Consider the following 16,131-nt stretch of genomic DNA (forward strand, 5'->3'; position numbering starts at 1 on the left):
TTTAGCTACAGCGTGTGTATCATAATTCGACAAATATATTTACAAGCTCCAACAATTCTTAAATTTTCACATCGACACAGCAAGCCGATAGCAACGAACATCGATGTTTCAGCTGGCCAAAGTAACCGAAACACCCTGTACATCGTAGAAAAATGTGAAACACAGAGAAGTGCTCGTGGAAGAACTTGGCAACACAAAAGTGTTCTGAATTAATAGTTCGAGGCTGAGAGTATGCACGAAAGATTCGATAAGGTCGATCATGTGTGATGCACGATCAATCGTGTATTATGGTGACAAGGTGCTTTGTGTATGTAAATGTGTAGTGTACGTGTGAGTGTATTTAAAGAGTTCGAAAGGGGATTGGGTAACCCAAAGATCGAAAGAAAAAACGCATTCGCTTTGTAGATCGAGAGAAAAGAAAAGAACGACACAGAAATTTTGAGACGACTTGAAGATAACATTTACATGTTGTTCGGCCGGAAGTCCGAGGCTAGTATCCTCCGAGCTCGTTAAGCTGGCCCGCTCTCGCAAATACGGCTCTCCTGTAAAGCAGCGTTTTTTCAACATTTTACGTACCTTTTTGTCTATTAGCCGAATCGACAGTCAAAAATATTTTCTTTTCATATACGAACCTACAATTAAATATTTTAGATATATAGATAGAAATTTTAAGATATAATTGGATATTGGAAAAATTGTTGATTTGGTCCAAGATTATTATTATTTTTAACTAATATTAGCTATAATAGATTAGCTAATATTTAGCTGGTGTATTAACGCTAGAACCACCACACCAGTCGAATAACTGGTTTGACAACTTTATTTTAAAATTCCTATTTCGTGTTATATTTCTTCTCCGCAATGATGTAATGACTTTTACAGGGATAGCGATAATATAACAAACTTTAATTTTGTTTTATTCATTTAGAACGAAAGTAATTTTGTATCACGGTTACTTATACCAGTACCGAGTACCAGTACCAGTACCAATATCGAATCAACCTTGGATGGAAAAATGGACGTGGGAATACGTGAAACAACGCGTAAAAGTTTCAAAATATATCTCGAATAACTTGATGGAAATACATAGAGTAGATTTTTCTCTCTAACGCGAGAGGGGTTACCCGAGCCCCATAGAAAAGTAGCTGTATGTTAAGGTTTCCAGTAGGTGTCGGAGAGTATAATTTGGGTATTATTTTCAAAGACTGTTAAAAAAAGGATAATTCGATAATTCTTTCGCTACGAGTAACCCTATTTGATTCTCTAAATAGTTAATACATTTAATAAACATTTAATAATCCGATACGAGTAAATTTCGAAGCAATTTTTAAACACCTTTTATTTCGTTCATTTTACGAATCACCTTTCTTTAACACTTTGTTGATTTAATGAAAGACAGAGTGCATGATGTAACGAAACTACGACCGAGTATTATCAGAAATTTGTATCTAATACGCGTGGCGAGATGACGTATTCGTGGTATCGAGTGGATTATTTAATCGATCGTACCTAAGAATGTGGCTGATGGGGAACTGTAAGCCAGGTACTCCTTGTTTGAACACCAAGCGGGGAATTCATTCTGTTTAATCGGGTGCCCGGAATCGTAATCGTCTTCTCGCTTCCATGGCAACATGGTCTCCGTGGCTGTTGGTGTCGTTACTCTGTAGGTTTCTACAATTCGAGAAATAATAGTCTTATCACTACTTTGATATTACTAATACGAATCACGGGAAAAACTTGAAACTTTCAAACAACTCTGTCAGGTATGACGAAGATTTTAAGAGAGAAATGATTACCCTTTTTGTTATCAAAGAATTTGGCAAAAATTTCAAAATAATTTAAGGAAGAGACGAAATTTCGAATAAGGTTTTTACGCTTCAAAGGTTGATATTCTACGAAATTAGAATTTCCTTTGATACTAAAAGATTCGCGAATTCGTAAGATATTTCAAAATAGGAAGGAAATGTTTCGTAGGTTAAAGAAACTTTAGGAGATTTGGCAGAAATTTTGGCAGCCGAACCATCTTAATCTTTTTCGCTATCAGAGTATTCGACAATTTTTCTTACGCTGTCGAAGGGAATTTCGAAGACGATTAAATCGTGCAAAGTACTCGACGCTTGCACAAGAAACGGGATTTCCATCGAAAGATGAACGATCTCCGGTGATACCATCGACAACGAGGAAGAACTCACCGTCGCGTCCTAATTTCATATCGGGATCGTCGATATTTATGGTGTCCATTGAGGTAGTGGTGGTGGCGCCGTGGTGGTTGTCCACGTTCACGTTCAACGAGTCTACGGAAATCGAGCGACGGGAAAATTATAAGTATGAATCGGGACAGGAATTAGCTGCTACACCTTTTCTTCTCCTGTTTTATATTCAAAAGACACGCTTCGGCAAGAAGTCTCGTTGAATTATCTTCCGCGGAACTAATTTCTCAAAAGAATGGGCGCGAGGATGAGAGGATAATTCCAGAACTTTGTCGTTTTCTATCGACGACGCGACGTAGCCGAAAGCTTCGCTGAAATGAACGAAAAAGGTAGAAAACAAGAAGAAGAGAAAGGCTGTTCTTACCGGAAGTACGAGCTGTGAAAGTAATCGCCGAGTCCCAGTCCTCTTTGCTCGAAGGCTTTGAGGTGTCTCCGTTCTCCAATTCGTACAGGACGCCATTGATGTAATCTACGTTCAATGAAAATTCACGTATTCAAACGAGATCCTTTTTTTCCACCGAAAAAAGACGTCGATGTCTCTTTCGCCAATTTTACCTTGTGTGAACAACTTCGTCGAGCCATTTTGCTGGAACTCCGGGAAACTCACGTGATTCTGCTTACCGTCCTACGGTTCGGTTGAGAGAAGGAACGACATTTTAATTGCAAATCGAATAGGACATATAATGGAAACTCGTATAAACTCGAAGAACTCGCGTCAACGCGAGAACATTCTTACTTTGAGTAATTTTTTACTGCGCTTGTGACGATGCTTGTGCTCTCCCATCATCCGACGTATGTTCATGTGCATTTTGTAATTGACTTGGGTCGAGAGGTCGCGATCGTTCACCGCGTGTCGGCTGTAGCTTAGACGTCGATGCTGCAACAGTTTTGTTCCATGCTGTAGAGAAACGTTTTTGCTCATTCGCCTTCGTTTTTTTCGTTTGCGCAGCATTTTTCTAACATATACATATATACGAATACATACATGCGACACAGTTCGACTAATCGTGGTGGCAAAGAAGCACACGCAGATTCGATTGTTCGAGGCGGTTCGAAAGTCTCTTGGAGTATTTCTTATTCCTCTTTCGATCGCCACGCGTGCGAGTAACTTAAACGAGTCTTACGTATTGCAAATGAAACTAAGCGTTATAGGTGGAATTTCAGCTGTCGATGTCGATTTTCATTTCATCAAGAGAGAAGAAGAGTACAAAATAGAAATTAATATATGGAATTTTAACAAGTTGATCTCAAATACTAAGACTACACAAAAGATATAACCTAGCAAACACGGAGATGGCACCCCGCTGGGGGTAGCCACCCACATGCTATATTTTTATTTTTATTTTTTTTTCTCCAATAAATAAGATATAATACTTTACCAAATGTCCTTCAGGACAAATTGTAAAAACCAAAATAAACTAAAAAAAAAGAAAAAAAATATTAAGACTCTGTGTCACGAAAACTATGAATAACTGCGAAATTTTTATTTCTAAATACGAGAAGAACAAAATTAAATTCAGACTATCTAAATTCTGACGTGGCTAACGTTGAAAAATAACAATAGAAATTTCCAATACAATTTATTCTATTCATTTTGTCTTACGCGCGCCTCTCTCGAAAAGCTTCGCAATTGACGAAGAAGACTAAGTCTTCTGGAATCTGAAACTTTCAAAGCTGCGATTTTCTCAAATTGCAGATCTCACCACTCGTACCACTTGTCTTCCAAGTCTTGCATGATACCATTACGTAATATAGTTAAAGGATAAAATCGACAGCTGAAATTCCAAGCAACGATACGATTATCCTTCGAGAAAAAGCCAGTCTCGTCGGCAAGGTTTTCAGGGACATGCATACACCATATGTATATATATGTCGGATTATCTTTAGAAAACGGGGTGTGCGATGAGTTTTGCTGCGAGTTGTCCATAGTTGTCTTGTACCAGATGATGTTTGTTTACGGGAATGTATTACAGAAGTTAACAAGTGATATCGATGATCGAGTGCTCGAGATGCCTACGACGATGAATTTAGGTTCGATAACGAATACACGGTCAACGGGATGACGATCGCGATTAGGAACTCGATGTACGTGTTCACTGGGCTGGTCGAACTTGTCGGATTGCATCTCAGTCCAAGTGGAACTGCCCTTATATACTCCTCTCCGTATTCCTCGGGTCAATCCCTGTTTTTAAGGAGAGTTATTTAATTACTTTACACCTCTGTTAGGTACACGTCTCTCCCGTGACCGTGGCCACGTTCACTGTGTCACGGATCGAGTTCTGCTTGCCATGTGTTGCGCCAAATGCGCTGGTCCTTGCGAGGTTCCTCTTACCAATTACGGAGAAAGCGGGTGTCTATCGAAATAGCAGGCTTTTCCCATGAACAAGGATGCCCATGAGCCACATCTGCTTCTCTTTGTCTTCATAGTTTTATTTATTAACCAATGGGCATCGCGGATCGTTACCCTCGCTTTTCTACCGAAAAGTGTGAACGACGAATCCGCACACCCACACCGAGCTTTCCTCCTTGATGGTACGAGACGAGTCTGCGACAGTTCTTGTAATCTTTTTGTAGAAAAAACTTAACTGTGTTACCAATAAAGGCAGTCATTTTACTGAATTAATTGGTTATCGTTTAAAATTACACAAGTGACCCGTTATGTGACTTCGAGCCCAAGCCCACTGTCATAAATCTCGGACAATGATAATTGACTTGACTCATAAACAGCTATTTCTCAGTTTTATTAAGTACGATTATAATAAAAAGTCTGGACTAAAGTATCGGGGACCTTCCCAAACATTCCGAAAAAAATGCTCCGGCGTCTTCATCTCCGACATATATATATATACACACATATATATATATATATATATATATATATATATATATATATATATATATATATATACATACACATAAAAATTTGAATACTCAGCAAAAAGTGAGTTTCTTACCCTCTTGTATGGCTTGCCAAGTTCTTCGGCCAATAGGTGGTGGATCCTGGCGTCAGTCAAGTCCTTCTTGGAAGGGTTGTACTCCAGTTCTTGGAGATCAATATTCCAGCCCGCTTCAAGCTGGCTGCAACTCGGACTGGAAGGAGAAAGAATGAGACTACATTTTTATGACGGGCTGCCACTTGAAGATCGATACTGTGTTTCGAGGAGGGTCCACCGTTCAATCGAGATACAATGCAGACTTATCTTCGGTTATGCTCCTTGGCCAGGGTGTATACGGGGTGAGTCATGGAGGGAGTCATCGACACCCTACGGCGTTTTCTAACGCTGCAGCATATAACAGGACATTGCACCGGATGGAAAGTTACTTCGTGTCGTGTCCTTTCGATCTCACCGATGTGACGGGACTTTTACAATAATAGAAATTGCTTCTTCTGTTTCTTTTTCGTTAACATACTTTGTCGTCGACGATAAAAGTATGAAAGTGTATAAAGCTTCTAACAAACGGATTAAAACGAAAGGTATAAGAAAATGTACGTAATGCGAGGGAGAAAAGAAACCTTCATCTATGTTTTACAAGATACCCAAAAATACTACATTGTAAAGGTACGAAGCTTGTACGACTAATTGGTCATGATTTAAACGAAACAGTCGACACGCAAGCGATATTTTTATGATTATTCGACATGTACATCTCTATATTTGTTACTTTTCCGTTAATACGATGAGTAGGATTTTTACTGTAATAGAATTACTTGTTTAATTTGTTTCCAGGTTGACGAGTAAGAAAATCCTCGAATCAAATTTTCGCATGCCTTAATTGATAAAAAAAGTTAAAGGTAAAAAGGATTATACGCGAAATAATTTTAACAAACGATTCAGTCAGGATATTTTAACTCCATTGTCAATTTTTTGTGACACCGAATTAACGGAAACAAAGCATTGGACTGGGAGGCGGATCGAGCTGAAAGAAATTTCGTTCGCAACGATTTCTTCCGTTTCACCGGGAAAACTTTCCTCGATAATTAATACATTTTTACCAGGGCGACAAAGGGATGGCGTACACATCTGTTACGATCAAAGAAGCATTCATCGTGCTCCTTATTGTGGAAGTAAACAGGTCAGGTACGAAGGAAGATAACTCAGCGTGCCAACGATCGGAAAGGATGGAACGAGAAGCGAAGAGTCGAGGGAAGAAAAGAATGGAGCCCTACCTTCCATTGAACTGTCCTGTGTTGCTATAGTTGCGGAATATCGCGGACATGCTTTCAGTTCCGCTGATATTGCCAATGGTGGACGCGTTCCTTCTAATGTAATCCAAAGCGTCTTTCATCGCCAGCTTCGAGTACGTTTCCAATATTTTCGGTTCCGCGCCACAGTGATCCCTCACTAGGTACGGACGAATGAATTTATTATCGAACCTCTTGAATCTGTGAAACGAAAGAATGAAACAAGATAATGAACCGAGGAACGAATATTTAAAGACGAAATATCAGATTACGCGATCAAAGAATTAATAGATTTAAAAAATCGTTTTAAAAGTACGTCGTTAACATAGATATGTTGGAGTTTGATTTTTATGATATTTCTCAAAATAGCGTCGTTTCGCTTCTACTTGGAATTTAAAATGGATATGTTACGATAATTAGATTAAATTAATAAAAAGATTAGGAAAATTGTCCATCGTGAAACCATAGCAAATAACTTATGACGGTGAATGTACTCTGGTGATCAGGATCATCTGCATCCCGCATCACCATCTTCAACGACTCGTGAGTCATCCTACTAGGGGAGAGAAAAGTCAATAAACTTAGCTCGTGTTTTTCAACGTACGAGAAGAATCAGAGGCCGAAAGAACGCAAACGCCAGAGAAAATGTTATCTTCGATGTTAACAAACGTTAAACGCTAGTTTGTTGCATGATAAGTGTCACTTTTCAACAACATCTTACATTACGGTCGTTTTATGATGAAAAAATATTCCACGATTATTTTCATTCGTAACTTGTATGTTTGTAAAAGGTCTATCATTTCGTTCAACGACTTTACGATATTTTTTAAACAGTTTATTACAAAGATGTTCGACTTTACGAGCGTAGATTTGGTTAAATCGTTTCAAAAGACAGAAAAAGAACGCTATATTTTACTCCGAAATTGAAATCAATTCAGGCGGTGGTTACTTTGAATTACGGCAATAAAAAGCGTAATTTCGTGTTATTCTTTAGCCTGCAACGATATTCGTTATACAACGTAATATATTCAGAAATTATGCATACTTGTCTCGAACATGGTAATTGCCGTGTTTGCCCAAAATGTCCTCGACCCCAGCCATCATGTGGTCCATTATCTGTAAAACGGAGATGCCATTTTCCTTTACTCCGCCGGATTTATCACGCGCTTGTTATTTCCCTTATCCAGCAAGATATTTCAACACCGGTTTACGAAAACATCCCCACATTTGCCCACATTTTCTATGAACGTATTACGCGTGTTATACGAAACATTCTGAAACTTCATCAACGCTGTAACAACATCCAACTATCGTTGTTATATTGGCAAAATTTTAAACGACTCTGAAAATGTATACATTTAGTTACAACACAATTAGTACGACGCGTGCGTTTTCCAGAGATAAGAAGAATTATTAAACAAGTAATTATCTACGATATTTCCTAGTTTCCGTATTCAGTTAAAGTAAAAAAGAATGACCTTGGAAGGGACCAAATCATTAATCACGATATTCGCCGTTCTGGACCAAAGAACTTTCTCCTCGTACATCTTCCTGTATCTACAAAAGTAACGGAGATATTATAGCGGACAAGATTTGTTTTTTTATTTGGAAGAATTTTACAATCAATTCTCATTGAGAATTATAAGTCAATTATTCTGGCGTGGTACTATGACATGATTAACAAGTGTTTATAGTATGTTTGATTCTACTTGAATCTAGTGCTTAGGTCAAAGGCGTAATGTCTTTTTGGCCTACGGATCCGATCCGTCGTGTCAAGTAATTGAGTAACTAACGAGTTTGGTGGTTGTTAACTCTTATGTTGTATCTGTTACTGAATTTGGATATTTCTTCTTTAACCGTGGGTATCTCGAGGTCGCGACGTATCGTTTCGTCGGTGACGTATCAAAGAGCGTCTATTAAGGATCTTGGAGTTTTCGATTGGAATCGTTGAAGAATCAAGAAGAGAGATAGTTGGATCCCATAGGTCCAAACAGGTTTTAATACGACCTTATATAGCATTATTTTACTCTGCGCGCTCAAGTTGGAACGTCTGTCAATGAGCAAGTAGAGTTTTTAAAATTTTGATTCAAGTCGTTTGGATTTATCTACGATGTGTCGTTTCCATGTCATTCTTTCGTCCTGTGTCACGTCCAGATATCTGACTGAATCTTTGTTTGGAATATTATTTATAGTCACCTGTGGACAGGATTGTTTTCGCGGCGGTAGCGGACAAGATAAACGAAACATCCCGTATGCTATCGGTCTAGCTTCAAATTTTGCCAATACGTATGATCATTACAGAGCCAATGAAGTTTCAAAATACTTCGCATTAACGCGCATAGTATACGCATAAAAATTTATTACGAATGCTACGCATGGCAAAGGTAAAACGAAGCGTAGGAAATTGCTCCTTTCGTCCAGCAGCGTTCGTTTACGAAAATATAGCTACCAGTGAAAATCAGTGCAATCTTCTCGTACACATCGGCCAACGTACGATTATTGATTTTCCCGTGTATCGTGGCTCGCTGCTCTTTTTTTAATATTTGCACGAACGATAAGGGCGTATAACCACGCGTCCTCTATAATTTATACAACGCGCCGCTGTTCTCCGCTCTTCGTTCGCTACTCTTTTTCCCCGACGCAACCTACTCACTCGCTACTTTTTTATTAAGCGATCGATCGCAAAGCGTGGCACTTCGCTCGTTATGGCTGATCGCCGGTCTCAGACGTTTCTTTTTTTCCAGGCAAATACAAATAGTAGAAGACAATGAACAACTTACCCGTTCGTGGATCCTCTCGTTCATGGTAGGTTTCTTCTTTTCTGCCCGTTTCACGTTCAGGATTTTTACGAGCGGCTTGATCGTGATTCCCTGGAAATAGAGTTTCCGACAGTGAATCTTTTTTTAATAGAACCATTGCAAATGAATGCGTTCGACGGACGAAGGGTGATATTAAATTGTCGGTTGGCAAATACAGATTAGATTAGATCGAGCTAGGATTCAGACTGATGCTGTTTGTTAGCGAGACATCAAGTCGACGATTAGGCGATTGGTATATTTTATGTAGAATTATAAAATGATAAAGAGATAGTTTGAAGGCAAAATCCCTTTTTCGCAAATATTCATTACTCTAACGTGATGGAGTTCGATAGTTTGAAGATAGAGTGGACTGAAAAATGATATTTTAAGCATCGAATATAAAATATTTAGGTGGCTGGATACTTTTGTAACTGATTGTAAATGTATACGAGTATTAGGTAGACGATCTATACGTAGAAACAGAAAAAGGACGCCAGAAAGAAGATTTAAATTTAGGGGTATTGCAGAAGAACATTAGATTTAAATGTGGGACTTTAAACGAGGAAATTTAAATGTAGAAAGAGAACAGGAATGTTAAATTGAAGATTCAAATGTAGAAATAGAAGAAGAACGACGAGTTTTGCAATTGTACTTATTTTTGTGATATCCTTTTGTGGTTGCAATTTCAAATTTAAATTGCCAAATATTTTATCGCGCGATTATACGTATTACTTTAGACACGTTTTCAGAGAATTTGAATACACCGCCAGATGTGATATTACACCGATGGCTGATTAACCCTTTGCACTGCTATGTCGAGTCTGACTCGACATGAGTTTTTATCTCGGGAGCTCCTTTGTCGAGTCCCACTCGACATTCTTTCAGTTTCACCTTTTTGTGGAACGTGCGAAAGAAAAGCAGTATTGCGTCCTGGAAATTATTTCAAGATATATCATACACTTAAAAATTACAAAATACAACGATAGTGAGAATAAAACTGGTATTCGAGCGAATTTCTTTCTTCCTTTATTTATTTAAATTGTCTTATTTTTTAGTTCAAGTAAATTTCAAATAAAACACCTAAAAGCGTTGGGAGCTGCTGCTAACGAAATTGAAATAAAATTCCCAGTGCAAAGGGTTAAAGGGTCGTCGTTTAACTGGCAGGGTGGGGCCGAAATAAACCTCGCAATTTTTTTTAGTATTATAGTATTTTAGTATATATCTAACGTATTATAGTTATCTGCTCACGATATGTCATTTATATTTAAAGGAAGCTAAAGTTAGAAATTATGATTTATTATATAACAAGTTTTCATATCCACGAATCTATTCACATAATTAGTAAGGAAACGAATAGTTTCAAGTCTAACTCTAAATTAATCGTTCAATCCGTCTATTTAATATTTAGATTCCGATATTTGCATATTATCAATATTTATACATCGAGCATGGTAATATTTATGCCCCACAGTCAAGAGTTGATATTACTTTCGATTGATTTACAGTGGCGAAGGAAAGAAAGTTTACCGTGTAAACGTCACTGAATTACAAAATGGAATAATGTTTAAAAAAGTAATGAATAAATATAATATATTTAAGCCGTTCCATGTAAAAATAATCACCTAAATATTATCATTATGTTACGATGATACAATCAAGATATCAAAGGAAAACACGCTGCAAAGATTATTATTACCCAAGGGTCATTTCTTTCAGAAGCTTTCAAAATCCCTGAAGACTTTTCGCACATATTTGAGTGCATCTCTTTTTCTTGCAAATTGTACGTCACGTTAAAGCGCATGCAGAGACGCACAGTGACATGAATTATCGAACAAATATTCTTGAAATAACATATGTACCTTTTACAAACGTTAATAAACTTTCTAATCCTAATCAATCACTATACTAATACTTTCTTGTAGCAAATTCACTATTTTTAACGAGTGAACTTTCGCCATTGTTTATGGAATACTCTTCTATCGATTGTTCCTTGCTGTCCTTAGAATCTTGCGAGTTACATCAAGTTCACGTTTTTTTTTTTATTTTATTTTGGTTATTTTACAATTTGTCCTTATGGAAATTTGGTAAAGTGTTATATCTTATTGGTGAGGAAAAAAAAATAAAATAAAAATAAATATAGCATGTGGGTGGCTACCCCCAGTGGAGTGCCAGCTTCGTTTTTTCTAAGTTATGTCTTTTATGATAGTTCACGTGTATTCGACAAACTTGCAAATTCGATTTTCTCGGAAATAAAGCTTCCTACGACGAAATTTTTCTCTAGATCTTTCACTTAATTCTATACGAGCAACTATCCTTGTATCACAATTTTTCATACACCTTGTATATACAATTTACAGGACGTGGCACGCTTTTTGCACGTGTGCAGCGTGACTTTTTGTTAGCTGCGTTATAAATACGCAATCGACGATGACCTTTCTTTATGTCGATACTCATCGATTGCCTGGCTCTATTATAAATGTGTACTACTAAAGCATAGTGATTGCGCGTATTATATTCGAACGTATTATAGGTCGGTACGAATTGACAGGTGGTTCTTCACTCCAGTGGATCGCAGGAAGGAAGGTTTAAAAATTTTAAAAGGTGAAAGGTGCAGGAAGATTATTAGAGGGAAGATATTGAAGATTAACAAAAGACATGTAATTCAGGGAAATTAATTTCATTCGATATTCCATCGTTAATTTTATTCTTGTCGAAGTGATCGCCACTTCTAAGAAAACTCTACATCTGGTCTTCAATCATAAAAGATATAATCTAGCAAACACGAAGATGGCACCTCGCTGGGGGTAGCCACCCACATGCTATATTTTATTTTTATTTTTTTTTCCCAATAAATAAGATATAATACTTTACCAAATGTCCTTCAGGACAAATTATAAAAAAAAAACAAAATAAAATATTAAAAAAAAAAAAAAATCTGGTCTTCAGTTTACTCAAGCATTGAAGCCATAGACAGCGCGTAGACAAAAGAATGCGTGGAGGACAGACCATAAGTGGTACATGTGCGATGTTGGCTTCGGGGTTCTTTTAGTCTCAGGGTAACGTTGCTAGCGTGCGGATCTGGACCAGCTTACATTGTATTCCACACTTTGTACTTTAATATTCACAATAAATATATACTTACAATACCTTACAATTTATCCACGCGTTTCTTTGTATCCACCTACATCAAATAAGCTTAACAATTCTATACAAAGTTATTGGAAATGTTCGTATGTAGAGTTTTCAAGATCAGGGGACGGCTATGTATTAAAAATTTCTGTGAATGAAGTAGATGACGTATTTAGATAAATGTTTCTATTTATCAGATATTGGACACTAAATGGAATAATTGACGAGGAAAGGAATTGACCATATTCGTATATATGGAAAAGAGGTGACAATTAATCGAGGTGTCCATATTTATCTGCCATAAATACTACTTCTTTATTAAATACGTTATTTATTCTGATTTTTACGTAAATTCCTTTAATGGAAAGAAACACAGTGCATATTAGAAGATAGGAAAAAATTCTGGAAGCTATTTGTATTTGATTAAATTAATTTAAACGAAGAGATAACTTGATACGAATAATTGTAATATAGAGATCGTATCTTTGCGTGTTTCTTGGGACAAAAATATCACGAGACCGGGTGGAAAAGTCCAATGCAATTTATTAACATTTCCTAGATAGTTATTCGTTTTAATTTCGTCAAATTTCTTCGCTGATGAATTAAATTGAGTTTAAAAGAAGCGTGACCAAATAGAATAGCAATGTAATTAAACTGCAACGGTTAAAGCGCCTCGAGCAAAAAACGACTGGATAGAAAAACATGCTCCTTTCATCCTGAAGGCGCGTCCTGTTTGCGACCTCCGCGGAACTACCGCTCTGGGCCTCCATTAAGTCTAGAAACACCATCGACTTTGTCGTGCAGTCGATCGGAAATTCGATATCGACGGCACGTTCCGCGATATCCGGCACGATCCTTTTGCATAGAGCGATAACTTACAAGAGAAATGCCGGAGACATTGTAAAATTTCTAAGGCTACGCTGGAGAAGACATCGTCAAATTTCTTGCACATAAAACGGCGGACAAAAGAACGTCTCGCTTACAGTAGGCGTAGAAAGTATTCGTCTAATGATCAGTTACGTCTAAAATTTTGTCATTAGGTTTATGATGCGATATTTCTGAAAAACGTATGTTACACTATATGGCAAGATAAATAAAAAGATACGGAATGTAATTGTTTCGTTTGAAGCTTCGTACAGACGGAGGAAAGTTTATAAGATAAAAAGTACAGGAAGACACCATAATTTAAATTTTGACAAATTTCCAAGATTCGAGCAATCACCTCCCTTTGGTTTGTACCGTGATTTTCGATGCATCCTATGTATATATGCACGCACACATGCAGTATAAAAGAAAAAAAAAAGGAATTTTATGCACGTGGTATGTTCATACATATACCGATATTACGATCGGAAATATTATAACGCAGTATGTTTGCGTTTACTAGACGGTGTGCGGTGACCGTTGTAAAGTCGCGCGAGTCGAGCAAAACTCGACAGTTCGATAGTAGTTGGCTGTAATGACAAAATGACCGAGACAAGTAGCGAATGTCCGCGTATTTCCCGGTTAACGCGTATCCACGATACTTAGTAGTACAAACTGTGATAACAGGTTCCGGCATATGAATTCCCGTACGTTGCATCGCTGCTAGCCTTTTATGGAACGTTATTAGGTAGTTTCCACGAGCAACGAGCAAATCGAATATAAATGTTTCAGCTACGTTTGTATATTTCCTTTCGTTCTTTCCATATATCTTAACACGCAAAGTAAAATTACATTATACAAGGTCATATTAAAACCTGTTTGGACCTATGGAATCCAACTATGGGGAACAGCAAGTAATTCCAACATAGAAATTCTTCAACGATTCCAATCGAAAATCCTAAGATCCCTAATAGATGCACCTTGGTACGTCACCAATGAAACGATACATCACGACCTCAAGATACCCACAGTCAAAGAAGAATTATCCAAATTCAGCAATAGACACAGCACAGGATTTAACAACCACCAAAACCCTCTAATTACTCAACTACTCGACACGTCGGAACAGATCCGCAGGCTGAAAAGACATTACACCTTAGACCTAAGCACTAGATTCAAGTAGAATCAAACATACTATAAACACTTATTAATCATGTCATAGTACCACGCCAGAATAATTTACTTATAATTCTCAACGAGAATTGATTGTAAAATTCTTCCAAATAAAAAGAAATTTTTTGTTCTTCGTCCGACTCGAGATATTCTTTTGCGTTTGCACGCTTCTTCTTGTTGATCGAGCCGCTTGATTTTTATATTATTCTATAGGATCTTTACTACAATTGGTTTATTTACAATAAATGGATCGAACAGATGTTGGTTAAACAGGAAACGATGGTTGCTTAACGTGAACTAATCAGAGGGAGATATTCTTTTGCGTTTGCACGCTTCATCTTGTTGGTCGAGCCGCTTGATTTTTATATTATTCTACAGGATCTTTACTACAATTAGTTTATTTACAATAAATGGATTGAACAGATGTACCACGCCAGATAAATTTACTTAAAATTCTCTAACGAGAATTGATTGTAAAATAAACGCAAAAAAAAAAAATCGTCGCCTGTCTACCATTTATGGTTTGCCTTCGTCCCAGTCTTTTGTCTATACGCTGTCGATGGCCTTGGTGCTTGAGAAAACTAAAAAGACCAGATGTAGAGTTTTCTTAGAAACGGCGACCACTTCAACAGTACTAATATTAAAAATTAGTACGATTAATGCTCAAAGACGAAGAAATTGCATTTCCTCTTACGTAACTTCATTTCCTGAACATTTTTTTTTTTTTTATCTAAACCGCTTTTTAATTTTACAAACGAGAAGAGACCTTAAAAGCTGTCATCTTAAATACTTAGAGGTAAAAGCCATTTAAGTTTCTTCTTTCTTGGAACCTTTTAACCTGCGTGCTCCAATAATTATTAATACCGGGACCTTTCAGAGTTTCGAAAAATCATTCATTTCCGAGAAACTTTGGTCCACCTATCGATGTACCCGGTATATTAGAATCAGAGAGAATCGAGAAAATTTGTAAGAATGGCTTCGGCCCAGCCGAGCCAATGAATGGTTCTCGAGTCTGAATCAACATTTCTCAAAGTTTACTTCTCACGAACAACGGGCTCTCGGGGTGAAATGTTGATTTAGAGGTAGGGGGTGTTGCTACTATCGCGTCGTTCTCTCCTGAATCGAGCAACCTTTCTTTATTGTTATCTCTTCGTATGGCATAGATAGGGTGGGTCATTCGTGTCAGCCAAGCTACAACATCTTAAAAATCAATCTTGAACTTTGCACGGAATAACAAAGCTCGCGATATTATGAAATACTACTAGCTTTCAATATATTAACGAGAGAACGACAAAATTTGAGTCAGTGAAGAGTCTATTGTATAAGAATGAATAAAATCATAAAGTAATATACACAGGCTACTGGATTATGATAATTACAAGTGAGAATATTAAAATTAATTAAGCAGATTTCTCTTCTTCTGACAGGCAGAAATTATGTCTCGTAGAAAATTATGGCTGTCGAGCTGCCAACGTACGAGATATATTTCACTGTTTATTACGTCATTAACGATTAAGTCTGTTTTCAAATATAAATCGCTTATAAATTCTTCGTAACTGAAATTTTACGAGGCAAACTATTTTTTAGTCAAATTTAACGCGACTCAAATATCCAGCCGAGTCAAATAACTCAACGGAATAACTTCATATTTAAACGTAACATAACGAAAACACATTGGAGCGTAGCGTGCGTTAGATTACGGTGAAGTTTAATTTAAAGTTTTACGGAAATGGAACGAAACCACGCGGGAAAGTAACGTTGAACCTCATTGGTT

The 16,131-nt window shown here is 37.2% G+C and overlaps 1 protein-coding gene across 7 annotated transcripts in view; it reads right to left on the bottom strand.

Moving 5' to 3' along the window:
• Positions 1 to 16,131, bottom strand: part of LOC132908637 (probable Na(+)/H(+) antiporter nhx-9) — a 43,533-nt gene that overhangs the window by 7,749 nt on the left and 19,653 nt on the right. For 5 of the 7 annotated variants that reach the window (XM_060962811.1, XM_060962808.1, XM_060962807.1 and 2 more), the window contains 9 exons: positions 9,174 to 9,263; positions 7,439 to 7,509; positions 6,379 to 6,594; positions 5,165 to 5,300; positions 2,947 to 3,108; positions 2,766 to 2,835; positions 2,575 to 2,679; positions 2,193 to 2,294; positions 1,510 to 1,671 (listed from right to left, as the gene is read on the bottom strand). In XM_060962811.1, coding sequence (XP_060818794.1) covers positions 1,510 to 1,671; positions 2,193 to 2,294; positions 2,575 to 2,679; positions 2,766 to 2,835; positions 2,947 to 3,108; positions 5,165 to 5,300; positions 6,379 to 6,594; positions 7,439 to 7,509; positions 9,174 to 9,263 — 1,114 coding nt within the window. Of the gene's footprint in view, positions 1 to 465; positions 543 to 1,509; positions 1,672 to 2,192; positions 2,295 to 2,574; positions 2,680 to 2,765; positions 2,836 to 2,946; positions 3,109 to 5,164; positions 5,301 to 6,378; positions 6,595 to 7,438; positions 7,510 to 9,173; positions 9,264 to 16,131 lie in introns of all 7 variants that reach the window. The other 2 variants (XM_060962812.1, XM_060962809.1) reach the window with 2 other exon arrangements.

The sequence above is a fragment of the Bombus pascuorum genome, chromosome 7, assembly GCF_905332965.1.
Source record: "Bombus pascuorum chromosome 7, iyBomPasc1.1, whole genome shotgun sequence".
Lineage (NCBI taxonomy): Eukaryota > Metazoa > Arthropoda > Insecta > Hymenoptera > Apidae > Bombus > Bombus pascuorum.